The sequence below is a fragment of the Hetaerina americana genome, unplaced genomic scaffold (assembly GCF_022747635.1).
Source record: "Hetaerina americana unplaced genomic scaffold, ioHetAmer1.1.p SCAF_3, whole genome shotgun sequence".
Taxonomy (NCBI): Eukaryota; Metazoa; Arthropoda; class Insecta; order Odonata; family Calopterygidae; genus Hetaerina; species Hetaerina americana.
This window is the reverse complement of record NW_027286874.1, coordinates 36,322,256-36,348,873: the sequence shown is the minus strand read 5'-3', so window position 1 is coordinate 36,348,873 and position 26,618 is coordinate 36,322,256. Positions and strand designations below refer to the sequence as shown.

Sequence of the window (26,618 nt, the reverse complement as noted above, 5' to 3'; positions counted from 1 at the left end):
ACAATAGGACTTAAAAAGCCAAATGTTAACTTACCTCTTGGTTATCTGATTCCGTTGTTTTAAGAGATGAGACAGGACTGCACGATCGTCTTTCAGGCTGCCAACTATTGCCACCACTTACCCAGTTGCTGATATGACCATGAGACCACATTTCTTTTTCTTGAGAACCAACTAAGACAGGATGAGGTGATGGAGTACGGCATTTAAAATTACTTAAGTCACTTGAAACAGCCTTAGAAGAATTTGTATCAGTTTTTGGCAAACCTCGAGGAAAATACTGAGTACTTTGCCTTTGAAGTCTCTGAAGATCCACAGACCCATTGGTTGTTAATGGTGAGGGAGTTCTGCTCTTCTTAGCAGAAGAAACATGCCCCTGATAAAATGACGTATTTTCATTCCCTAAGCTTGTTTTAAACATATTAGGATCAGCACCTCTCGTGGGATCAATATCTTCAATGGGCTCTTCTGATTGAGACACTTAAACAAACAAAAATATAAAATTACTCAAAATTAAAACAAATGCATTCTTTAAACATAAAAATCTACACACAAATTATCATTAATCTTTCATTATGCCTAAACAAAATTGTTTAATAAGCACAAGTAAACAACAACAAATGTTTCCATGATAACACAAACAATATTTATAAATAAATATAGATACCACAAAATTTATTTTTTCCAATGATGAATCCATGAAAAAAATTCCATGAATAATGGCTACAAAAACACAAACAATGACCAGTTTCAGACTTATAAAATATAACGTGATAAATTAAATTAATGAACATATTGCTGCTAACACACAAATTAAATTACATTTAATATAATTCAAATCGGGAGTTTCATGCTTGACTATGTCATGGTCTATGAAGATAATTTTCCCCCGAGCATTCCATAACTAAAATACCCTGCTTTTTCTAGTTTTCCATGTTATCAAGCACGGATTCAAATTAAATTTAAAATACGTCGCCTTCCAACATAAACCACATTCGCCTTTCCACATAAATAAGGTTTATGTGGAAAGGCGAAGTATTTTAAATTTAATTTCAATATGAAGAATTTCCACCAAGTGACGCCAGAAACTGTTTCATTCAAGCACGGATTCAATTAAAATGCACCAAGAAAAAAATACCCATTATTCAACAAAAGAATCCTCAGAAAAAAATCTATTGTACACCAATCTCATATGGCTATTGCATCAATACACAAAAATTGCAAGATACACTTCATTAAATCCTGTTCCTTATCTCCCTTACTACCAATCAATCTTAGAAATAAAGCTAAATTAGTAATTCTTCATATATATATATATATATATATATATATATATATATAGATATACATATATATACATATATATATATATACATATATATATAGATATACATATATATACATATATATATATATACATATATATATATATATATATATATATATATATATATATATATATATATATATATATATATATATATATAACACTTTTTGAAAGACTCACGGACGTGAATAATAATGTATAACACTTAGCACTAGTGGACACAGACAAAAACACAGAAACACACAAAAAAAGAGACTCACTATTTTTCGAATTTTCGGTGGTCGTTGCCACCTTTATCAAGGAGGAGAGGGACAGAACTGTCCCTCTCCTCCTTGATAAAGGTGGCAACGACCACCGAAAATTCGAAAAATAGTGAGTCTCTTTTTTTGTGTGTTTCTGTGTTTTTGTCTGTGTCCACTAGTGCTAAGTGTTATACATTATATATATATATATAGATATACATATATATACATATATATATATACATATATATATATATATATATATATAGATATACATATATATACATATATATATATACATATATATATATATATACATATATATATATATATATATACATATATATATATATATATATATATATATATATATATATATACATATATATATATATACATATATATATATATATACATATATATATATATACATATATATATATATATATACATATATATATATATACATATATATATATATATATATATATATACATATATATACATATACTTACATATACATACATATACATACATATACATACATATACATACATATACATACATATACTTACATATACATACATATACATACATATACATACATATACATACATATACATACATATACATATATATATATATATTGAAATATGAACTGTTATTTTGATTAAAGAATCTATAACAACCTATTAGTCCCTTTATTACTTCCTCCCTTACTTATTTGATCAACTGCCAAGATAACATAATATTTTAGATCTCTGAATTAACATATTTGTAACTGATTGCCATTTACCTCTGTGAGTTCCACGAATTTTTCGCCTTCCATCAGGAAGTTTATTGGGAAGCCAGGAATCTGAATTTTTTCCAAAGGCTCCTGTTGAAATGGGTTCACTTGCTTCTAAATTTGATTTGCTTGAAGGTGCCAAAACAGATGGAAATTTTTTGGAGTTTTCATTGTTACCATTCACCCAGTGTGATGGCACTGCATGCCAAAGCACTGGTGGAGGAGGTATTGCTGACATTGTAGGAGAAGGAAGAAGTCCTAATCCATCACATGGTTTCCCATTCGAACAAGGAAGACCTCTTAATCTAGCAAGAGAATTTTCCTCTACCTCTCTCTCCACTGGCAATTGAACATTTGGGCAACTTTGCCACCCATTATGTCCAAGCATTCTGACTTCATTTGAACTATCATCTGATTTAGTACTGCATGTAAGTGGTCTAAGATCCTTTACCATGTCCTCTTTTCTTCCAACAATTTTCCTCACTGTTGAAACAAAAAAATAAACTCAGTAATTCTTCGGCTTCTTTAATCAGTTAAATTTTTAACACACAATTCATGACAAGGGGTTAATTTAAAATCGCAGGGAAAACCAATTCTATAAAATAGCAGCACTATAATTTTCCAACCTTGATTGGCTACATATTACACCACATTATTGCATTAACTGGTTAGCCATTACATAATTGTTCGACACAGTTACACTGCTTTTTATGATACAATATGAACACTTACTATTGTTATGGCAATTTACGAGTTAAACATCAGTGCACAACCACTAATGCCTGTGAATGTGTTTGTACGGTATTACATCATGACATCTTGTACCTTTACAGGCCACAAAATATCAGAGTAAGAGGATGCCTAGGTAGCCTCTTCACCTGGATGTGTGAATTTCACACGTTGTCGGGCTTAGTATTGGGTGAGCTCTACCATTACTGGGTTTATGGTTGTTTTCTCCCTATGGCAGTAAATAGACACTGCCACAGTTATATGTGGAACACACAAATTTCCCAATTTTTCCCCACAGCATAGGCATTTGAGGGAAGATTTAAACAGTTTAAAATGTCTGAATGTTGCTCACCTAAAAATAATGCTCAAATTAAGATATATCTAAAAATAAATGTGGCTCCTTAAATAATTCCTTAGAAAATTCAAGACTATCAGACTGCCGTTAAATGTTCATCTGTATCCATTGCGAGGTATAACTTTCATATTGATTAAAGCAACAACCTGGTTAACTTAGAAAAATGGAAAAAAGTTTCATGCAGTGTGTATTCCACTTTGTTTTCTTATGGTAGTAAGCTTTTTAAATAAAGTCAAGTATGATGAAGTTCATGGCTCATCTGCTTCCATGTACCCTAGCATTTAAAATCAGATAAATGAGTTTAATTGTGGCTGCACATCCACAAATGATGAACAATTTTCCGGATGTCCAGTAGAAGTGACTTCCTCAGAATTGATTTAAGATTTGATGAAAAGACCATTTTTTTTTCAATTACTCGATCCCTCTAAACTGAATCATTGATTTTCTAAATCAATACAAGTTAAGGTGATTGAATTTTGCGCAAAAAATTAGGCGTGAAAAAATCTCAGCAAGATGGGTGCCTAGTTGGCTCTCAGTAGAGAATAAGTGCATTCACTTGGTCGATTGGAGGCTGGTTTGGCACTTTTATGTTGCAATTCTAATGAGTATCTTCATTGATATATAACTCAGCATGAAACATGGCTATACTCTAGAGACGAAGGAACTGATGAAACAGTGGGTTTCTAAAGGCGATATGCAATTCAGGTCTTCAGATGGCAAAGACAGTGTAATTAGCCAACAAAGTCATGGCCACGTTTTTTTTTGGATGCACGTGGATTCATCTACATTAATTACTTGCAAGAAGGACAAGCAATAAATATAGAGATTATGAATCATTATCGCACCTGTTGAGCAAAGAAATCACTAAAATACATTCTCATTTGGCAAAGAAAAAAATTCTCCAAGAATATGCACGCCTGCATATTTGCCTTCTGTGGCCAAAATTATGGAATTTAACAAATGAAAAGGCCATTGCCAACACAGATTCCTATGTTAAGGATCTTCTGCGATTCTATTTTTGGGTGGCTTATAAAAGTTAGAGAAAAAATTGGAAAAGTATATTAAGCTAAAAGGAGCATATTGAAAAATAAAAAAATGTACTCAAAAGAAATAGTCTTTCTAGCCTGTCCTAAGGGCTTATTGAACAACCCATATATTAAGGTAAAAAGTAGCATATAGGCATATCGCAGTTGAATTATACAGACAATTATATTCATAACTTACTTACATAGTCACCATTTACAATGACTTTAAGGGATTCATTTACTAAGTAATGTAGTTTTCTCAATAGGCATAATTTTATCATATGCTTATTAGCCCCAGTAGTTCAGATATCTTTAAACCTAGAGAATATTTGTCAATGTCAAATGCCGACGACCTTAGAACCAGCTGCTTTCTTTCTGCGGTTGATTGGATGAAGATGAGTACTTCTATCTTTATTTCTTCTACTTGCATACTGGTGAACATTACCATTTCTTTGAATTGAGTTCTCATTTTCCCAGGAACCCCAAAAAGGTTTACCCTGTTCCCTTGAAATTTCTCTTTCACACATAGTTTTTTGGCCCAGTAATATTTGAATGAGGATGTCACTATTTTTGATTCCTTAAGGACACAAAATATGAGAAAAATGTCTTATGTTAATTTATCAAAGGCAATCGGGACTATATTTAGTCTTATCTTTTCGGGAAAGGGTCTGAAAATGTTCAATTTTTTGCAGATTTCTGCGCATGTTAAAATTATTGCCTTCGAGACGGACAATGTGGAAATTATGCTTGAAAATTTTATTAAAAAACTATTAACTTGCCCGGAAACATGGCTTGTTTCAGTTTTGTAACTTGTAATAAATTATTGATTTTTTCAGATTCATTTTGTAGTGATTGATTTATCGACATTTTGGGAATGCCTGTATAAGCAATTTGAAGTTAACCTATGCTACAGTACTACCACCTAGGCTACCTAAAGCTCCCAATATTTAATGATTCAATACTGCGTTTAACTGTGTTAGATGAATATAAACCTATCTCATAGTCTTATCTAACACATTATGGACATACTGAGTATTACAATCAATTATGCAAATTTGAGAGATTATTGTTAATGTTACAAATCATTCAGTGTTCACTCCAGTCATTAAAGACTGGATTGCTTAATTTCTTAACCCAGCGAAAGGAGAGAAATCAAATTTCAAACGATGAAGATGGAAATTATGAAATGAAACTACAGACAGATATTGTGAAATGAAAAATACAAAAACCTATAAAAAAAATGCTTCATAACTCAATTCCTCAATCAAGTGGCGCAAATAACCTTAGCTGTCGGTTACCTCCCATAAAAAAAAAACTTAATCAGGTGCATTGTTCAAGTTCTCATTACATAAAAATGTACCTAATTTTTTGGTTAGATGTAAGTAACATGAAACATCCTTGTTACTACGTTTTATGCAATCCATAATTCACTGTGTTAACTGATTTCAAAATCCCAAAAAAATACTTAACAAAAAGAAAGGGTGCCATTGAATTTGGAAATATTGTTTGAAACAAAATAAATAGAATATAACACTAAAACAGTCCCGTAATGCATTCAGTCCTGGCCTAACATTTTCACACAATCCACCTGATTCATACAGTAACAGTTCAGTAAATCATGGCACTAATTAACTGAGTAGTAAACCAAAAGTAGTCGAGTTTCAGGGGTAATCAACGCTTGGGTGATATATATCATTATCATGATGTTGGCAATGGCAGATGCTGTTCCAAAATAGTTTTTAACTTTCAAATATTAGATGAAAAATTATAACACTGCAAACAAAATTGAAATTTCATAAGGTGACATAATGGAAATACATAGCTATTTAAATGCAGTTGATGGTTTAAAATTAAATTAGAGTTTCCATGTAAAGGAATTGCTCATGTAATTAGTTATTGCAAAGAAAAAAATACCATTATACCAAAATAAATTGAAAGAGGTTTGAAACCTTTAAGCCCCCATTGGCAACAGTTAATAGTTTTGCAAATGCCATACATTACTAACACATGAACCAAAGAATTAGATGAACAGGAAAAAGGCATTAGTGAAAGTACCATTCATTTTGGAGGATGGCATGAGTAATAGTTTTAAATTAATTTATAGGACATCTACTATTAAGGACATTTATCTGGCAATTACAAATGATTAAATAAATAATAAAATGATAATTAGAGGTAGGATATGGATTTAAAAAATATGATTCTTGTGGTCCATTAAGGTTCACTTATGAAAATTTCATGCTAGAAAGCAGAAAGCACACCACTTACCATAAGTCAAAGAAAAATATTTTGCCAATTTTCCTCAAAGAAAATTGACTAATCCATCATCACAACTAATAGTGCATATTCAAGTGCTTTATAATTTATTTTTCCAAGGTCAAGAACCAGAAAACCTTTGGTTTTTTAAGTTTTTAAGATGCAGTATTGTAAAATGATTTATAAATTAAATCATGAGTATCATAAGAGACTTCTTGAAATTACTAAAGATGACAAATTTTGAATTGATCGACGAAAGACTAAAATGTTGAATTATATCCCAAGGAACTCAAAAAAATAGTATAGGATAAGAGAATTCTTCATGCACTAATCACAACTTAGCTTACTAGATTGAAGTTTCACTGGTGATCCTTCTTTTTTCTCCAAGCCTCTGGTTGGACTACTGACAGATATTTTGCTTCCAAATACATCTTCTCCGTCCATTCTTTTTTTGGCTCTTAAAATAAACAGAGTAAAGGTCTGACATTAATGAAGGGAGAAAAAATATTGAAGTAACATGTTGTAAAGGTATTCACTCACAGTTATAATGAGCCCATCAGCTCATCTGGCTGATTGGGTAGTAAAGCACTACAGTCCAACTGGGACAGCTGAGAGCAAATGAGTTGAGTGAAATGCCTCTGGCACCAAATCACCCTCACTTCCCATAAGGCAAGGTGGAATTTTACAAAACACCATCAATTTAAAAAATATGCTGTGATTGGTGCATTGAATTTCATATAAAAGGCAGCTTAAAAATAATACACAGGTCATGCGTTTAGGATGAAATTTCTAGTCCACATAGAATGAATACAGCCATTCAGTGCATAAAATTCGAGAAATATTAAAACATATGACAAACTAAGTATTTATAAAAACTTGAAATCTGTCACTTCATCCAAATGTCTGCCAAATTATATTCTGATGTCCAGGACATTTTCTCAGTGAAGGTGGAATATATACAATAACTTTTGTATAGACCAAACTTGTGTTTATTCGTAATTTATTGATCATAAGAACATGCCAGAAAAAACAATTTTTGAAGAAGGTCGCACACAATACCTGTTGGCTATTTCCATAGATGGAAATCTTATTGAGGCCGAAGTTTTGAATATTGAACCAACACGTCCCCCACAGTTATCAGAGAGTTGCTTCAATCTGTTTCTCACACGTACTTCATCTTTGTCGTCGGGCAAATTTGAAATTACAACTTCAACAGGCTGGTTTGGAAACTAAAATATTACAAAGGTATTTTTCCTCAACATTTTCATTTATATATTATTCCCAAATTTCATTAAATCATAGATCTTCAGGTTAAATTCAGGATCAAGACCTCACCTTTGATTGGGTTCTTGGAGGTAGAGACTCTACTATATGAGTGAAATTGTAGTTTTCACTAGCACATAGAATTAAAGCTTCAGAAGTATTGACTTTGTGTAGCAAAATTACATGAATCTTCTTCCTGAAAATCCCATTGAAATAATATGCATTACATCTAAGACTGAGTAGGCAATTTTCCTATTCATATTTTTTATATTCAAATTCCTTTATTCCATGCCAACAATAATTTTAAATTACAACTAAAGATAAATACAAAGTTAACAATCCAGAAAAATAGGTAAGCTTCAGCAGTTCAACCTGTGTCGTAGATCACAAATATCTGCAGCAAAGTTAATATCACCAGAAATGAGAATAATTGACGCAGGACTCCCATGTATATCAGCAAATCTTCTGATGGCTTGTCGAAGTTTCTCATCGGCAGCATTCTTACAAGTAGCGGACACATGGATCAAATTTACCTGGAAGAGCAATCATTAGTATCATATATATCTGAACACCAATTAACTTAATTGTAGAATTAGACGCGCTGCGCACCTGAGCATCATTCAATTCTTGTATCACTTGACTATTTTCCTTTTTCACATCGCAAACGACCAAAAATTCAGCCTCTCGGTAGCCGGTAAAAAACCTATCCCTAATGACCTGTGCGACAGCCATGGCAGAACGTCCTTTGGGTACCTAAACACGAAGGGCAAAAATGAATACAGTGCAATGTTTATTTTCACTTAGATTACCACTGTTTTGCATCATACCTGACAATTCTCTATGTCCCAAAAAACTCCAATTGGAGGCAGAAAACGAGGAAGTGACCGCAGGGCCACAGGACTGCCATTGCTTTGATAATTGTGATATCGATAACATGGTATGCAAACTGGCGATGAGGACGCAAAAGACATCACCAAACCACAGTCCTCATCATCTTGTTGACTTGATGATTCAGAATCACGATCTGACTTCGCAAAAGGTGAGGCAGATAAACATCTAAATGTAGTAGTAGATGTGTTTGGTGGGAAATAAAGGCCTGCGCCTATCCTGGCTCTTTCTTCGTCCCCATGGTTGTCATTGAGGAAGAATGCTTCAACCTTCCTCAACGGCGCTAAGAGGAAAAAAAAGTGATATGAAGGCTAATAAAAAATTAAGAACAAACGAAATATCTTACTCACGTCTTGGCCTCTTGAATGTTGGCTGATGTGACATTTGGAGATCTCAAAATACAACACGCACACGATGCAGACTTCGATAAAGAATACAAATCATCTAATGAGCAGCATACAATTATGTACATGATGACAGAATATTACTTTCCAGTTAAATTCCGGCAGAATACAATTATTTACATAAAAGTATAGCTATACCGCGCCCATCAGCTTCCCTCCACTAAACAGAGCATTGCAGTAAATAAAATGAAAATATTTCTTTGATGTGAGCAAATATACTCGCTAAGTAGTGCTGATTCATTTACAACAAATTGATCATTTGAATTTGAAGAAAAAGTCCAACCTTACATGGGCAATATCGTACCCCTCACTTGACCATTTTGATTCAACTGAAAAGTTAAAAAATTACGAAGCACTTCCGTCCACTACACCAGTCAACGGAAAAAACAAGAGAACTGCACAATCCACCATTTTACACTTCCGGGGATATGAATTTCGGTTGTTGCAAGTCGCTGTAACAGTAAAAACTTATTCTTAAATCTTAATGATAAAATAATCTGTAATACAAAGTAGTGGCAACGTCATCCTTATTTTCGTTGAACAGCGTATCCCAAGTACAAAGAGAGACCAATAGCCTCAAATCATTCTCCCTCAAATAGTCTTAAGACGAATATGTTTATGCAAGAGTAGAGCCGAAAGTAAGAGCAATAAGTTGTGTAAAGATACAGACGGGAGCGACTGGATTTCCTTCAACAATCTTCCATGATTACACGATTATCTAAGTCAAGAAATGGGGAGGAACATTTTCCATGGGAGAAATGGGCACTAAACGATTCATTATTTCGAATTACTCCTGAAAAGAACACCAAATAGGAAAATGCAGAATACATAAGCAAAATGGAGGTAACGTCATTCGATCCCTGAAAAGACTTACAGAATTGGGTTTGCATTACAACGCAGGAACACTCCCATTAAGCCAGGGGGGTGTAACTTAGCACTCGTGCAGATTTGTTGTCTGAAGTGTGGCAGGATGCAATAAAGAATTTACTACCAGTCCTTTGCACCACCGAATTAATATTTGACAGTTATGACAGCAATTTCACCACCCTTCTAATGCGAGAATACCAGCGTAAAATGAAATTTGGAATGCCACTCTACTCTTATACATAAAAAATTAACGATCGTCACATTAGCAATAAATATCTACCTACACGGGTCATGCATAAGGCATTCTGTTATCAGAATGAAAATAGTCAATCCTATTGAACTTCTTGCCCATATTAGGGTACTTTCAAAGAAAAACTTCTTTAGACCATTGCATGCACTCGATCCCAAGGACCATGCCGTTCTCAAGGGTCTGACCTTGTTTAAGCGACATAACGCTTTGTACTGCAGATTTCCTTTGAGCAAAAGCAATGTTTTCATGGCATATAAGATTACGGAATAGCTATCATATAATTCCCGTGAAGAGTAGGCAAAGGTCTTAGCATTTTCCAATGCTTTTTTCCTCTACAACAGTACTTCAATATCACATTGAATAATGCTAAATAGTATTCGATACGCCGATATTAGTGAAAGGAATGTATATGTAGCGTAACGCCAAATAATTTGAGATTAAACGCAGCAAATGACACAACCCTTCCTTTCTAAATTACGGGTGGTATCCTTACACCCCCTTACGGACCGTTAAGTAGATGAACCCTATCGATGCTGCTATGATAGTACTTAAAGAATCTACTGATTACCCACTTTCTTAAGGCCATAGCAGATTTCCGAACCTCGTGGAGCCACCATCGACAATAATCAAGGGAAAAATGTAATTCCACATTCACAGATAGGGAAATCTGGAGTCCCTATCAGACCTTGAATTGACCTTCCAGGAACACCACGAGCGCTAGGTAGTAGTTACTAGTCCAAAGAACTGGAGATTATTCGAACTGAGACTAAATGAAGTGGCCTAATTACCGAAAGAGGAACTCAACACTGCAATTCAAACGACCACACAAGCTTTACGATTACAAGGATACCAGATTACCGGGCAGCTTGGTTGAGTGTTCGCTCTTCAAGATTACTTTCACGCACAGGGCACTTCATTTACCTCGACGAAGTAGTACAACTAGTAAACCGGTGGCCGAAGCTTCCCGCGAAACGAATGCCATCCTATGAACTTATTCGCAGTTTGGCATGCCCATACCAGCAACATCACTTCAGCTGCGATTAAACATTCAAAGAGATTCAACAGTACTTTCTTAGTGCCACCTAACATTCCACTGGTTCATTGTAAAATACGAGTTCCCGTGGCATAATAGGCCAAACGGTTGCAGAACAATATCCTTGCAGTTTATTGAATAAAATTTCGGTATTTAAAGACACTATTCCCACTCAAAGGATGCGTTCGTGTTAAGGAATAAACAAAAGGGAACTTGGCCAATAAAAACACAAGATAGAAGAAATTCTTTTAATATTCATTGTAACAGCCATCAATAAAAAAACAGTAAATACTGCTACGCCTGGTGATTAGGTGACTTTCATACAGGTCTTGTAGTATCTGAAGTAAAATAAATTATTTTAAAAACACCATTTTGACTACTAAATACACCACTGTCAGGAATCTAACACCCTTGACGTAGACAAATGCCACAAGTTCTAAAAACACATGCTTCTTCCAAAGCATTAATGCCCCTAGGTATTTTCACAATAAAATGTCGAAGGATTTGAATTGATCAACCTCTATCATTTTTGTTGTATAAACCAGCAGTAAGATGCTGAATAAAAAATTCACTCCCCTCCTTAAATTAACTAATTTTGAATTTTAGATAGTAAATCAGCATGTGTTTTGCCACCTATTTTCAACAGCAATTGTATTTCATGCATCTGCAACAAAAATACTCCCTTGCTTACTTACCATTGCTACCTTTACTTACCAGAACTCCGCAATGCAACAATATTCTGGCTGGCTAATCCAGGTAAAATTGTTCTTGACTCCTTCGTCCGAGTAGTTTGAAAATCTGTAAATAAATTTTATTAACACACAAAAACGTACGACCTTTCCACTAGTCGAATCTTCACTTAATTTCGTTTCCTAACACAACCAAATTTAATTTTGAATTCCCCACCAAAACTAATTTTTGTACATGTTGTGATATCTCCATGTATTCATTCTTACTGAAATCAAAACGTTAGGGATTTCCAAGGCATTACGGAAGACTCACGACCATTGTTGTAGAGAAGTCACTTCTGATGAAAAATATAAAAACCATTCGTTAATGAGAGAGAGAAGCGGCTCCAACCCAGCATTTTCGCCAGCCAGCTGCACATGATCATGTTTGTAAGATGCATTGTGAAGACCTATTTCATCCAGGAAGGCAACAGCATGAGAGAAAGATGACCAGAAATATCACCAGAGAAGTCGTAGAAGAAAGTTTGTTGGGAATCTTAATAGATGACGTTTGAGAGAGGAATTACAATTGAAATTATGATGCCATCCGCAAACAAGATTAACAGCAAGAATGAATACGATTTGGCACACCATGTTTAATGCGGTAAAGCAGAGTTATTCCAGCCACTTTAAGAGTGGAATATAAATTTATACGGCAAGGCTGGGACCAGCATTTCAGGAACCACTGCCAACCGCCAACACCAGCAACACCCCTCGACCACCAACAGCACCCTCAGCACCTCAGTCAGCGGCAGCAGCAGCAGCACAACCGCAAACTGCACACTGCTACCGCCTCACCCTGCCTCGTCTCCGCCACCCCTTTCCTGCCACCAGGCCATGCCCTGCGGTATTGAAAAATGGGGGTTAGCCAAGTGGCATTTTCTCTATTCCTAAGTCATCCCCCTTTTCCTGGAATTCCCGGAAGACCTATCCAAATGCGGAGCGGAAACTAAAATTCGCCTCAAAAGGATTATTTGCTACAAAAATTAAAATTTATAATAAGTACAAGAAATCAATAACACTTATGTAATATCTCCTGCCAATCTAAGCATTTCCAGCTGGTGGTGTTGCCCCACTAAAACGCGATTTCACCTAGCATATCAAACTACTCACGCAAGTTGTCGATTCTAATCTACCACGCACGCTGAGAAACTATTGTAGGATCACTATGAAACCATAAAATGATACTTAAATGGGCTTATGGGTAACAGGATGAATATAATTTGCAAAATAATTGATCTGTTGAAACATAAAAAGTTAATTGAATTCATGTTGTTTATTGAATTAGTCAATGAAATTTGCTAGATTCTGTAAATCTACAAGTTTCATGAAAGCAGTTTACATAAAATTGCAATTAACCCTTCCAAGTACAGACCTATCTTACCCAGTTGAAGATCAGCATTCAGTAGCACAATATCCAAACTATGCCCTACAAAAGTAAAGACTGTTAGCCATCTCTATCAGATCACTTATTACCTTCACTCACAATATAGCCTCACAATACACAACCATGTTTATTACTTATGAGCCATCAGCATAACACATCTAACATACTGAATTTATTTTCTTAGGTCATCTGAAAACCGGCATCCATAAAAAAACATCCAAACAAAGAGTAAGGCATGAATTTATGCACTGTCTCAGTGCCTATAATTTTTAAAACACTGTCCTAATCAAAGTGATATATACCAAAAACAAAATCTCCATACAATAAACAATGTGATTCTTCAAGGACAACGTACACCAATATGGACTGATATCCAGTATATCAACTAGAACACTACATCATTAGCTGAATTACATTTATTAAATCTGCCTTTCTTATATATCCAGTAGGCAGGTAAACAATGTCAAGTGATGCACAACATTGAAAAGGAAGCTCTTATACAAATATGACAAAACCAATGCAATCATGAAACTATTAATAATAATGAATGATTTCAGATTAATATGCAATGACTACTCAAATTGCCACGGTTTAAATCGAAATAAACCCTCAACGACAACAGAGTTGCCTTCATCATTAACCTCTAGGGTAACAATATCTCTGACAATAGTAAAATAAATTTGAGTCCACTCAAACTATTACAAAATGAATAAGGATGACACAATACTCACACTTCAAATTATAATTTTAATGTAAGATCAGGAGTAAATTTAAGCACAAGAATTAGAGTTCATGATAAAATGATCTTCCTTTCGTATTATCAGTACCTTTCTTTTCAGGCAGCAGCATCACTAGTCCACAAACACAATGAGCTGAAACCACCCATTCACCTATCATACCTAGAAATCACAAATTGTAAAAATTAAAAAGGAATACTTGAAAAAAATTTATGAACTGCACATCATCAACCATGATACTCACCAAATTCACTTAGACTTGGATCTAGACTTGCTCTTACTCTGATCTCTGCTCTTGCTGTGGCTTCGACTGCGACTCTTCCCACGGGAGCTCTTGCTGTCTGAGCGGGAACGCGACCTGCTCCTCGAGTATGATCTACGATGAGACCGGCTTCGAGAACGAGAATGGCGGGACCTGGACCTAGAACGGCTCCTGGAGCGGGTGCGCCTCCTGGATCGAGACCTTGACCTGGATCTGAAAAAAATTCGGACAAATCAGAAAGACAGGAAACCAACCAAGTAGACTATTTGTGGGCTCAAGCCAGATAAGAAATTTCCTGAAACAATAACAGCATGGAACACACTATTTAACAAATCTTCATGTTGAAAGTAGAGCCCTTCAGGAAACCGCTAAAGAGGCTTATTTATACAATATTCACCGGGATCTCTTGCTGAGGGAAGGTGACGTGACCTGCCCGGGTGTGAAATCCCATGGCACAAAAGATTGTCAGTACTTATGTAACACAGAAGATATCATGAAATATGGTACAATTAGGTGATACAGAGTCATGTTCGAACACGTTCACTGCTTTATTTTGCCTTACTTTGCTCTGAAACGGTATTCTACTCCTAATGAAATTTAACGTATGAAGCAGAAAATGCAAATATTTATACCGGATAAAAGAAAATTATTTCCAACCTACAGGTAAATACTTCCAACTCAAATGTTAATTGATAAACACTATCACCATTCGACAATTCATAAACACCAATTCTCTCAAAATTGTTAACTTTTGGCCATTTCGGATCTCGAGTTGACCTCAAGATAAAATTACAGGCCTAAAGGAATTACACTCATCTAATGCTTATACATGTGTGCTTACAATTTCATTAAAATTCACCCACTATGGAGGTAATTCAAATCATTACGTGGGACTCTAGTGATCACTTGAAGCGAAGATACGTCCGTCCACCAGTCAACTTACAATATTGAGCAAGAAACATTATCAGCATCTGCTGGAATCTCTAAACCACGGGCTCCAAAGACGAACAACGCCTCCCGTCCGGATGATAAACAGTTTACACGCGAAAAAAACACGAAATGAGTTATTTTGGAGATGACATCACTATAACTTATAATAATCACTTTGACCCACGGTTAACAAAAATAAACAATTATGAACTCCACATAGATGCACAAAATTTTTAACTGAAATAAAATTAAACCGAGCAAGGTAATAACCTGCTTCGTGCAACACGTACAAAACAAAAATCATCACACATGGGCAAGATAAGAGATTAACTACACCTACGGCAAAGGTACCAATAATTTGGTCATGCCCCCCACCATATCAAATCGTCAATCAGGGGCAGGCGACCGGATAAATTTCAACAATCATTTTCCCCAGAACTACATGCGGCAACAGATGGAGGAAAAACTACGACAGATAGCTGCAGGAACGGGAGATAATAGTTTGGAGCAAACGCGTCCACGTTCAACTCGATGGCTGGCGTCCGGCCGCCCTCAGCCGGGTCGGGTTTCGTGCAACTTGAACATTTTTCGTATTGGTGAATCCCACATCCTACGCAATTGGAATATTACTCGACACCTGGCGAATGCGTTGCAGGTTGATCGACCAGTTTTAACTTATCTTTCACGATGAAAATATTTCAAGAATAATATCAGTTACTTGCGTAACTAATTTTCAAGAAATAGCTTACACAATCAAACCTATCCTAGTGTCCAATTGGTGAATTGTTAATCGGCCTTCACATAAATATGGATTTACTAACTTTCGTCCTGTCAGACCTGCCGGTTGATGCATAGATTTAAATAACATTATGGATGTGATATCGTTTAATGCAACCAATGCACCCAATACGGCACATTGCGAACTATAGTGAGACTGCAGCATGAAGCACAACGTTTGCACAAACACGAAGAGAACGCCCCACCTACCAAAGCGTCCCCCGGATAATTCACACAGACGCATCACAAATAACAAAATGCCATCTTCCAAGTAATCAAAAAAATTAAGGTTGATATCCTCTACTGGAACCGAAACCTCAAACATACGTAATTTACAATATATAATGGTGGCTTACCTTCCCCTACGCCGGCTATATCTGCGGTATGGAGAAGATGGCCGCCCATAACGCGCCATCTGAACACGAAGCTCCCTTCCATCTAGGATGCGTCCGTCCATCGCGTCCAATGCATCTTCGGCATCACGCTTATCATAAAATCTGAAACAATAAAATTCCGTGAGGGGAGCAAAAAAAAAACACCGCGACATACATTCTACGTTTGGATACCACAGAAAATACCACGAGGTAAACTAAACTAATACGCAAATAAAATAATCTGACCTGACAAACGCAAAACCTCTGCTTTCACGAGAAAATCTATCTCGCGGAATATATATATCACCAACATCTCCAAATTTCTCAAACACACGACGCAAATCTTCCGGCGTCGTGCGGTAAGTTAGGTTATCAACCTTCAAAGAGATCATGCCCACAATATTGGGCGGAGGTCTTCCGTAACTCATTTTGGTTGCTTGGAATAACCCAAATGACGTTAATTCCCACTTTCCTGGCGCAAAACCGACAAATTACAGTATCCAAGAGGACTCATACAAGGACGCTCACCAACCGTTGTCGCAACAAGAAATGTCGCCGACAATATGGCTGATCGGTCAACTGGCGGGAAAACGAAGTCAAGGATATCTCTAGAACAGGTATGACTGGATTTAACTGAGGCCTATGAGATGGAAGTATAATTTTCCCTTAAAAATATTAATTTATTAAAAATTATGCCCCTTAAATAGCATTGACGAAGAATTTTTAAAGACTGTCATCACTAAAATACAAAGTCATTTTGACTAGTATATTACTTGACGCCCTTATGAAACCGGAAGCACACTTTGTTGCTAATCGAAAAATATTACAGATTTTTAAATATTAATCTCAGATGTTATTTGCCTTATATTTCAAAATTATGACTTTGAAAAAACTTTAAATTCATATAGTCTTTATATTAAAATAATAATGCTAATAATAATATAGGATTTAAGAACAATAATTTGGGTGAAATGATTCGGCGTAGCTACATACCTAACAAAAGCAAATCCTCTACTTTCCCGAGAGAATCGATCTCGAGGAATATAAATATCGCCCACATCTCCATACTTCTCGAAAGCTCTTCTTAAATCTTCTGGAGTGGTTCTATAAGTTAAGTTGTCCACTTTTAATGAGATCATCCCGTCAATCTTCGGGGGTGGCCGTCCATAATTCATTATGAATTATTAGAATTTCACTCTCAAATTTTTAAGTTTCCTTCAGGGTGCTTTATTTTTATCTAAGAGTAGTTTCAAAGCACTCGACGCATCTAAGAAATGTATTGAAATGATTGGCTGCTCTAGGTAGCGCTCTCGCCCAGACTTACGTAATAAAAGTTCAAACAATGTTGATAATTTTATTTGGATGGACACCACTGTCAAACAGGGATATAAAACAACTTAATATGCAAAATAAATTATACAACTGAAACGGCTATTATGTTGCCTGAGTTCCACAGTCGTCAGATTCTCTGAAGTCACGTAATTTTCCTCTTTTCTTTTTCTAATTTCAGTTGCCTTCGAATAGCTTTTTGTTCCATTTCTTCGCAGTGGTCGGAGAACATAAGCCTGAGGGCCGGATAAAGTACTGGCAAAACTTGAAGATCTGGTAAAGTGACCTGGAATGAAAGATACTTCATTACATACCGCTCATTCAAGACTTCGTGTCTGCTATGTTCCCGGTTTCATGAAATAATGACAAAATTTGATTATCGAAAAAATAATTTCTACAGTCATCAGCACGGCAAATGAAACATCGCCAAATGATTTAAGTGGTCACGTAATGTACCCGGCAAGAAGTATCCGTAGTACTCCGAAGAATTAGATCTCCAAAATACATTTATTAATTGGAAAATGAGCTTGAAGATTACCATCTTTCCAGGATGGAGGGGTATACAAAGAAGTTACAGAATTAATATATTAGAGAATTCGGAACACACAATTACTATCAATATCATTCAAGACACCTTCCAAGCATTTATGATGCACATCTGCTGAAAGTTACTAAATTATTCGGTCATGGTATGCCCAAGTGTTAGATTACTACTGTTGTAGCCAAAGTTTTGTGTGTTCATTGACCTTTATAGAACAAATACAGGGCCTACCCTCGATGTTGCAAGTGCTTTGTTCCTCCAATGTATATGCTGTCTTCCTGCAATGGTTTTTATCCCTATTCCAAAGAACATATTCAAGTCGAAGGATGGAACTCATCTCTAGGAGACAAGTATAATATGGGACACCAAATGCCATTGCATCGAACAATACTATGCTGAGGCAGTCTAAACAGGAGCTAGTACAAGGGTAACACACTAAGTTGCTTTGGTATTCTTTGCTGTATCAGCTAAAAGGATTTTCTTTTACAGATCCCATATATATATTTTTTTTTTTGCAGGTTCCCCTTACCTTTCCCCATCTATTTGAAAAACCCTAATCCCCTCATCCCTTACCCTTTCCTCCTGGGGCTGCACCCCCTGCCACACACCTTTTTGGTGGCTTGCCGGGTATTGATGTAGATCTAGATCCCAAGCAGTAATAGCAAATTAAGTGATAAAATGGGATTATTGCAAAACCTGGAGTTTCCAAAGGATCCTAAATTGGCCATTTGTTATTCTTATATTAAAACCACAGTTATCAGTCTGAAGGTTACATCAATAAGTGAGGGAAGAACTCGCCCAAATAGTTTGTGAAATTCACCCAATAGGGTAGGTGGGCTAGATACTTTCCCTGCACCTACTGATTCCCCAATGAGATCTGGAACCCAAAATATAACAGTGAAGTTGAGAGGGTGCAGAGGCATCCCTAGGAATCAAACCCAGGTCCCCTGGTCAGTAGTCCAGTGCTCGACCCACTTGACTATAACCTTCTATGATTAAAATTGCCAATTATTTCATTTCCAGATTCATAAAATCAAATTCAATCAGGTCTCTTGTGAAAGATTAACATAATTAGACCGATCGGGAAGCATAGGTGTCTAATCCTTCAAATCCATTGTTAAGAAATATACAAATATTGTGTTTTTTGAATATATTTGCCATATTCATGAAAAAATATCAAGAGGCCTAACTCTCCATTGTTTTAGAAATAAATACTTCTTGGAAATTTCCACAATTTTTCTACACAGTTCCTAAATGATACTATTTTAAAACAATAACTGACAAAACTTTTAGTGAATAATTCAATTATTTACAAAAATATAAGAAACCATGCACTTAATTTTTTTTAAATATTTACTAGTGATTCAAAGTATTCATAAGCATGGCTAATATTGAATGGAGTAGTGAGTGGGTTATCATTTTTGAAATGAATAACTGGAAAATGGGTCCCTGAAAATTGAATGAGTATGCTGGTTATTGTTAATTTACGACAACAGAACATATGCTAAGAATATTCCTCACCCATCTCAAAAAACACCAATAATGAAACAAAATATTGGCAAAATCTTCCCACTTTGTTTCCAAGAAAGTACTTAAAGAATTACACAACTTGTAAATTGGGTTGCACCCACCAAAGAGACAAATACTTAATGCTAGATTTTACATATTACTAGGTGGGGCATAAACATACTACAACATGGAGCTATTTGAATTCAACGATCTAAGAAATAAATCAACCCTCACTCCAATGGCATGGATAAACAAATATATTCAAGATTTTTTCTATTGTACCATTAAAAAAACACTCTACATAGCATTAAAAGTTTTAGTGCAAAAGTTAATGAAAAACTTGAAAGAGGAAAATATTCTATAACACCAAACTAAACTAGACTGATCTGGTAAAGGCAACTACAGAAAGAGTGGAGGAAAAATTTAATATCATAGAGTCAAAGATAGCAGCCATGGGTAACAGGAGAATATTTATCAATGGGTATAACCCATCACAAAACTCATGAAGTTAAATTACAGAACGTTATGAATAGCAAAAATACAAAAGAGGTACAATAACAAATAGACAAAAGCAAGAAATGATGCAGGACATCAATCCCGTAACTGAATAATGTGAGTTAATCATACAGGGATAAACAATTAAATGTTTATAAATCTATAAATTAGATAAGGGCACTCATAGATGAATGAAAAAAAGAGCAAGAGAACCCAATAACTGAGGGTAGGAAGCCTATTACAAGAAATTATGGAATGGAGTCATAAAAGGATCACCAAAGGCCTAAGAAGAATGAACAAAGTTGCTGCAAAGATTTAACCACATAAGAGATGTAAATGGTGCCATAGTCATGGAAGATTAATAGAGACTATAAATAGAATGAAGACTGAAGAGTTTCCTGAAACAGAAGGTAAGAATCATTACAGTGAATTAGCAACAAAACCCACAGATAACATAGGGGCACAGTTTACATGTTGATGGTAGTCTACAATGATGATGAAGGGAATTTTTGTTTAATTAGAGTATTATGATACCTTTGAATCAATAAAAAATATACGGGGAGAAGAAATTCTATTCTTGGAGATAGCATCCAATCCTCTAGAACAAAATCAGACACTTTCAGAGCCACCCACGAAGGTAATTACATATGGAAGATGCCAGGAAATTCAAGAATATATCAATTTGACTACCCTCTCATGAAGCAGAAATTTGGGAATCGTAGGACTGTGAAAGATATCCTGAGACAGATATTGAAGTGATCATAATTTAGGGATAGAAAAACTGCTCGTAGATTGAATAAGCTAAAAAACAGAATGAATTATGAATGGCAATTAGACAGATCAAAGGAAACAACTACTGAAGAATTTCCTGCTAGAAATGGCAAAAAATAGCTAGCACAGAATCAATATAACAATATGAAAAGAAATGAAGATGTATTTTTGGAAGCCACAAAAAAAATTAGCGTAAAAATAAACCATGAACACAGATGAAGTATTGGAAGAGAGAAACGAAATCAGCTGAAAAGTGAGAAACGCCAGAAGAATTGATGGAGACTGTTTGCTATGTAATGAGCATAATCTTTTCCACGGAAAATATGAAGCAGCTTACAGAACTATGAGACAACATATTAATGAATGCAGAACAAATATCAATGCCATTCAGGATGACAATTTTGAAATTCTTACTGAAAATGAAGATAAAGCATATATAAATGGAAAGAGTACATACTCGTATATGAACAATCTTTAAGACAAAAAAGAAATGAATGTAAGAATACTGGCAACAGAGCATAGTGTGGATGATGATGAAAAAGGAGACTACATCCTTGGGTTGAAATTTTAAGGTGTAGTATAAGACTCTCTGAAAAAGGGCACACCAGGGATCCATGATGTACCATTCATTGGAACTGATCTAAAAATCCGGAAATAGTATTCTGACACAACTACACAACTGAATATGTGGTATGTATATAAGAGGAAAAACACCAATTGGTTTTCAGAAGAATGTATTCGTACCCATACAAAATAAGAAAAAGGAAAATTTTGAAAACTAAGTAAGGCCCAACACCAATGGATTAAAGATTCTTGCAAGATTAATAATATGAATAATGGAGTAGAAAGTGGAAGAGTATTTAAATGTTATATTCATTGATCATAAATAGCAGGGCAGGTGAATGGCACTTCTAAAAAATAATATACAAATGAAAAATGTTTCCTACTATGCAAAATCAATAATAATTTGGATTAGGAAAAATTACCCCTTCATATATGATGCACAAGCAACTTACATCTACATAGCTTTGTTTGATAGACACCTATATAGAGTATGCAGACTCCTAAAGGCTATATTGTTCATTTTGCAATGTTGAAAGCTCTGTACCCTTCAAACCAATCCTCAATATTGGTAAAACACCAGTCATAAATATTTCTTTAACTGTTGGCACACATCTTGGAAAGCATTTTTTGTGATGGAACAGAATTCACTTCCTGCATTTTCCAGGATCTCAATGTTTACAAATTATGCACTCTCAAAGTTTGATTAAGCTTGAAAAATATGATAATTACCAAAAGAGCTAAGTCTGGAGACTACAAGAAGGTTGGATGATGCATTAAAGATGTCTAAAATTTTGCATTATAATTTCAGATAAGGATTAATGCATGAGCCAGTACACTGGCATGGTACAGCAACCAAATCTGGTTTCCCACTGACCATGCCTCTTTCTACGCACAGGAACCCTCAAAAGCCTAACAATTTCCAGATATAAGTCCTTGTTTAATATCTGATCACACAAAACGAATTGATAATGGGAAAAAATTCTAATCAACCAAAAAACAACATGATGATCTTAGACAGACTTTAACATGCCTTTTCTAGTTAAGATCCCATCACTGACCACTGAAATGATTGAATCTTGCTTTAAACATGGTTCACCCATATAATTCCCATTATGGAATTGGACGAATGACAATTTGTTTTCAAAATGTCTCTAAGTGCACTCAACAGTTATAGCATGATGCCATTAATGAAAATGTCTGTGAGTTGGTTCTCTATTAAAAAAAATTCAGCCTTTCTTTGAACACATCTCACATATGCACCTCATGATAAAAATCTCATGGTTACGGTATAAATTGGAATCAAGAAGATAAAGGACATGAGGAAAAATTTAAAATCGTCAGAATGGTAGCACGAAAAATAACCAACAATTAATGAACAAGGCCAATAGAAAAAAATAAGCAAAATTCAGTTGCATTTTTGATTGTCGGTTTTTGAGTTTAAAACAATAAGCCCTAATTATTTTACCCGCTTTGGAATCACTCACTCATTCAACTATCACAACTAATTATATACAATTGATATAAGATAAATTAGGCTGGTGAATGATGCTGTATATGTTTAAAAACTGGTATGGTCTTCAGAAAATTATGCATAGAATATGAATCCTTGCATCAATAAGATGTTGAATGCTGAAACTTTACTACCATGCTGCAGCTAACTCAAGCATGAGAGTCTCCTCATATGCATCTTAAATCCAGATGAATTTTGGTAGGAAAAGTCTTAGCTTTAAAACACTTGACTAAACATTAATACAGGGGAAAATTGAATAAAGAGAGGTCCATTGTAGATATGTGCACAGATGCAGGAGGTATGGATATAGAGGCCCAAGGACATCATATTCAGTAAAAAGAGGTTTTGAGAATATCAAGGTTTTTTGTTGTTGATTTTCTGCTTACAACTAAGCATGGATAGCAGGTTTACAGACTTCCCTATTTTTTTAACACTACACACATTTCAGGAGTTTTACTCGTATGTTGATGCATTTCAGCATATAATTAATTCCATTGGGAATTATAAACTTCTAAAAATGTTTTCTGCATTTATTCAATAATTTGAATACTAGTCAAAAATGTAAATGGAAACTAAAATGAACAAAAATTAATGCATTAACCTTTCAAAAATTTTGATGAAACTGATGCCATGAGGAGATGGATGAAACTGAAAGCCATGTGATCTTTTTGGAAGAAGGCTTAGTTAAATATTAAAATAGGAAGGCTACAACTTGAGCAGGTTGAACAGTTAGGATATCTTAAAAAAGTTTAAGACCAAGATAGTCAAAGTCTTAGGGACTTCAGAAAAAGAATTCTATAAGGCAAAGAAGCAAGGAGGGAATTGACAATAGGGATGTTAAGTTTATCAAGAAAATATTAATACAGAATGTAGTTTTTACAGCCCAGAAACTTGGTCATTGAAGCAAGATGTTAGACATAGATTAAAGATTTTTCAGATGCAGTTGTGCAGAGGGATGGAAAAAATCAAATGGACAGAAAGGAAAACAAATGAGAAAGTACAAGAAATAGTGAGGGAAGAGAGAAGATTGTTGCAAGAAATCCAAAGGAGGAAGGAAAGATGTATGCAGTGCATTTTGATTAGTGATGCAATCCTGAACTGTGATATAGGGTAGTTCATTGGAAAGGAAAGGTAGGGGTAGGAAAAGGATAGGTGCGTTGGACAAAATGCAGGGGAGGTAAATGTAAGTGGATTTGAAGAAACGTTCAATGTAGTGTGGTGCATCAGGTTTTCTAGTTAGACAAAGCTGAGAATAGACTATCATATAATTATAATCCTTTACTCATAATGCTATTGCCTAGCACCCTGATAGTCCCCCTATGTTCCTTCTGATGCTACAGAAACTTAAGCCTCCCTCATTGGAACAAGGGGAAGTAGAAGAAGTGAAGAACAAGTACTGAAGACTTATAATTCAGCATTAATTGACCCCTATGAAACAACCCAATTTTAAAAAGAAGCACAGAAAATACAAAGGTGTTTAATGATATGCATCATGGATTGAAATTAAAAAAGAGGCCATTGTTAGTTTGCTCTTCGAGGTGGATGTTACAAATCAAGCCAATAATGACCTTGAAATTGATGACACGGGATGAAAAAAACTCAAGACAAGGTCTCATACCCATGATGAATTGGTAAACTCCTGACAATGGGTTATTATCCAGTAAAATCAAAACAATTGAAGATAAGATACTAGGCAAGGGAGTCAACAACAACTCAGAAGAAAATAAAGAAAAGATTCCTTCCATTGACTGTGAAGAAATGTGAGGGTATTGAATCATTAATACTTGACAACTACCATTGAAAAAAGTTAATGTCAAAGATACTGCATTCTATTTTTTTACTCCAGTGAACATAAGTCTCTGGAATAAATGCTATCACATCAATATGATTAATATTTGTCTACTGAATAATCACTTTGCACACATTAATTTGCTTACAGGTTTTAAACTATGAAATTGTTTTGCCACCCAGAGTAAAGCAGATTTCACTAACTTATTTAAAACTTTCTATACGCCTGATGATTCATTCTTGATTCAAGCAAAGGATCCAAAAAAAATTTTTTTATTTAAATGTGGCTCTTATTTACTAAAATTATTTAAATAGTTCATCTTTCCTTCAATAAAGACATATAATATTTGAAATTAAAGAGCAAACAAATAATTTAATATCACTTTGCAAGTTAAGAAATAAAGTGCTGTCACATCATGATTAAAATACCACACATACACTATACCACTTGTACTGTGATCATAATTCAGTCCCCTTAGAGAGTGTCTTAAGCACCTTTTATTGTTCTCATTGGATTTGATCAACCTGTCCAACATACCTCTCTAAGAACTTGAAAGTTAATACTGGTCTGATATTGATTTGAAATCAGACTCTTAGATGACAATAACAGGAAACATTTTATAACATTTTGGAAACATTGAAATGGTAATTTAAGACCCCATTTTACTAGCTTTCATGTAATTGGATTTCATAATGAAGGTGACAGGTATGTTGTACATGGAAAAATATTTAGTTATTAGATAGCACCCAACCAAACTATTGATAATGATTAATATTCCCATAGGGTGCATATTCTCATTTTGGCCCACTTTCAGAGTATAGCAAAAAATCTGTGGCACAAGTCTATCGATATACATGAGTAGTATATAAATATATATAATACATGAACCAATTAATGAATAAATATATACATGCATTTTTAGGTAAACATGACGGGGATGTTAACAAAATAATTGCACCCCAGCTTTGAAAGGCTACATTTACAGATGAGCAACATATTCTAAGTATATGAAATTTGTGTATTAATGGTTAAGAATGTCAGGAACATGTTGTGGTTTCATAGGGTTTTTCAAAAACCACTTCTTAGACTTTAATAATACAGCATAGTTCAAGTTGACTCTGCATGGTGTGCCTTTTCAAAGCACTTGTACTAGTACCTCTTATTACAGGAGGGGACTGACAGATGAAGTCATTTATATTATTAAGAATTGGTGAGTAGTTTGGTAGAGAAATATTTGGGGAATGGGTGGAAAGAAACCCCTTGGCAGCAACTCAGCATCAACATTTGCCTAATCTTAGTCAAATGTGCCAAGGAGTCCACATTTTAGCATCAGATCTGATGATGGTGTATTTCACCAGAAGTGTTCTCCCAATAGCACGAAAGCTAAGGATCAGAATACCACTGAAAAATTCTGTCACCACTGGGATTTGAACCCAGGCATACAGGGTAAGAATATATTATATTAGCCACTGCACCAACCCAATGCTCACAA

At 34.9% G+C, this 26,618-nt stretch overlaps 3 protein-coding genes across 9 annotated transcripts in view; all 3 read right to left on the bottom strand.

Annotated features, from left to right (window-relative positions):
* Marf1 (meiosis regulator and mRNA stability factor 1-like protein) overlaps positions 1 to 9,802 on the bottom strand; it is a 50,636-nt gene extending 40,834 nt beyond the window's left edge. For 2 of the 5 annotated variants that reach the window (XM_071587335.1, XM_071587337.1), the window contains exons 1-9: positions 9,220 to 9,802; positions 8,809 to 9,152; positions 8,591 to 8,734; positions 8,354 to 8,514; positions 8,054 to 8,177; positions 7,778 to 7,947; positions 7,066 to 7,175; positions 2,363 to 2,836; positions 35 to 477 (exon numbers count right to left, since the gene is read on the bottom strand). In XM_071587335.1, the coding sequence (XP_071443436.1) occupies positions 35 to 477; positions 2,363 to 2,836; positions 7,066 to 7,175; positions 7,778 to 7,947; positions 8,054 to 8,177; positions 8,354 to 8,514; positions 8,591 to 8,734; positions 8,809 to 9,152; positions 9,220 to 9,253 (2,004 nt within the window). In that variant the 5' untranslated portion in view covers positions 9,254 to 9,802. Of the gene's footprint in view, positions 1 to 34; positions 478 to 2,362; positions 2,837 to 7,065; positions 7,176 to 7,258; positions 7,324 to 7,777; positions 7,948 to 8,053; positions 8,178 to 8,353; positions 8,515 to 8,590; positions 8,735 to 8,808; positions 9,153 to 9,219 lie in introns of those variants that run through there. The other 3 variants (XM_071587333.1, XM_071587336.1, XM_071587338.1) reach the window with 2 other exon arrangements.
* Positions 9,803 to 11,684: 1,882 nt separating this feature from the next.
* On the bottom strand, positions 11,685 to 17,906 carry SC35 (SR family splicing factor SC35). Of its 3 annotated transcripts, XR_011701537.1 has the most exons (5): positions 16,865 to 17,196; positions 16,601 to 16,741; positions 14,520 to 14,750; positions 14,366 to 14,437; positions 11,685 to 12,993 (listed from the first exon to the last, which is right to left on the bottom strand). XR_011701537.1 is itself a non-coding variant. In XM_071588563.1 (4 exons), exons 1-3 carry the CDS (start codon positions 17,791 to 17,793, stop codon positions 14,525 to 14,527), a joined length of 549 nt encoding a protein of 182 aa, XP_071444664.1. In that variant the 5' UTR covers positions 17,794 to 17,906; the 3' UTR covers positions 13,413 to 14,437; positions 14,520 to 14,524. The 3 variants fall into 3 exon arrangements, 2 of the variants coding, with proteins under 2 accessions (XP_071444664.1, XP_071444663.1); XM_071588563.1 differs by lacking the exons at positions 11,685 to 12,993; positions 16,865 to 17,196 and adding an exon at positions 17,612 to 17,906 and having other exon boundaries at positions 13,413 to 14,437; XM_071588562.1 differs by lacking the exon at positions 11,685 to 12,993 and having other exon boundaries at positions 13,413 to 14,437.
* Positions 17,907 to 17,958: 52 nt separating this feature from the next.
* RNaseZ (ribonuclease Z) overlaps positions 17,959 to 26,618 on the bottom strand; it is a 43,916-nt gene continuing 35,256 nt past the window's right edge. Inside the window, exon 11 of the mRNA XM_071588561.1 lies at positions 17,959 to 18,233. Coding sequence (XP_071444662.1) covers positions 18,093 to 18,233 — 141 coding nt within the window. The 3' untranslated portion in view covers positions 17,959 to 18,092. The remainder of the gene's footprint in view (positions 18,234 to 26,618) is intronic.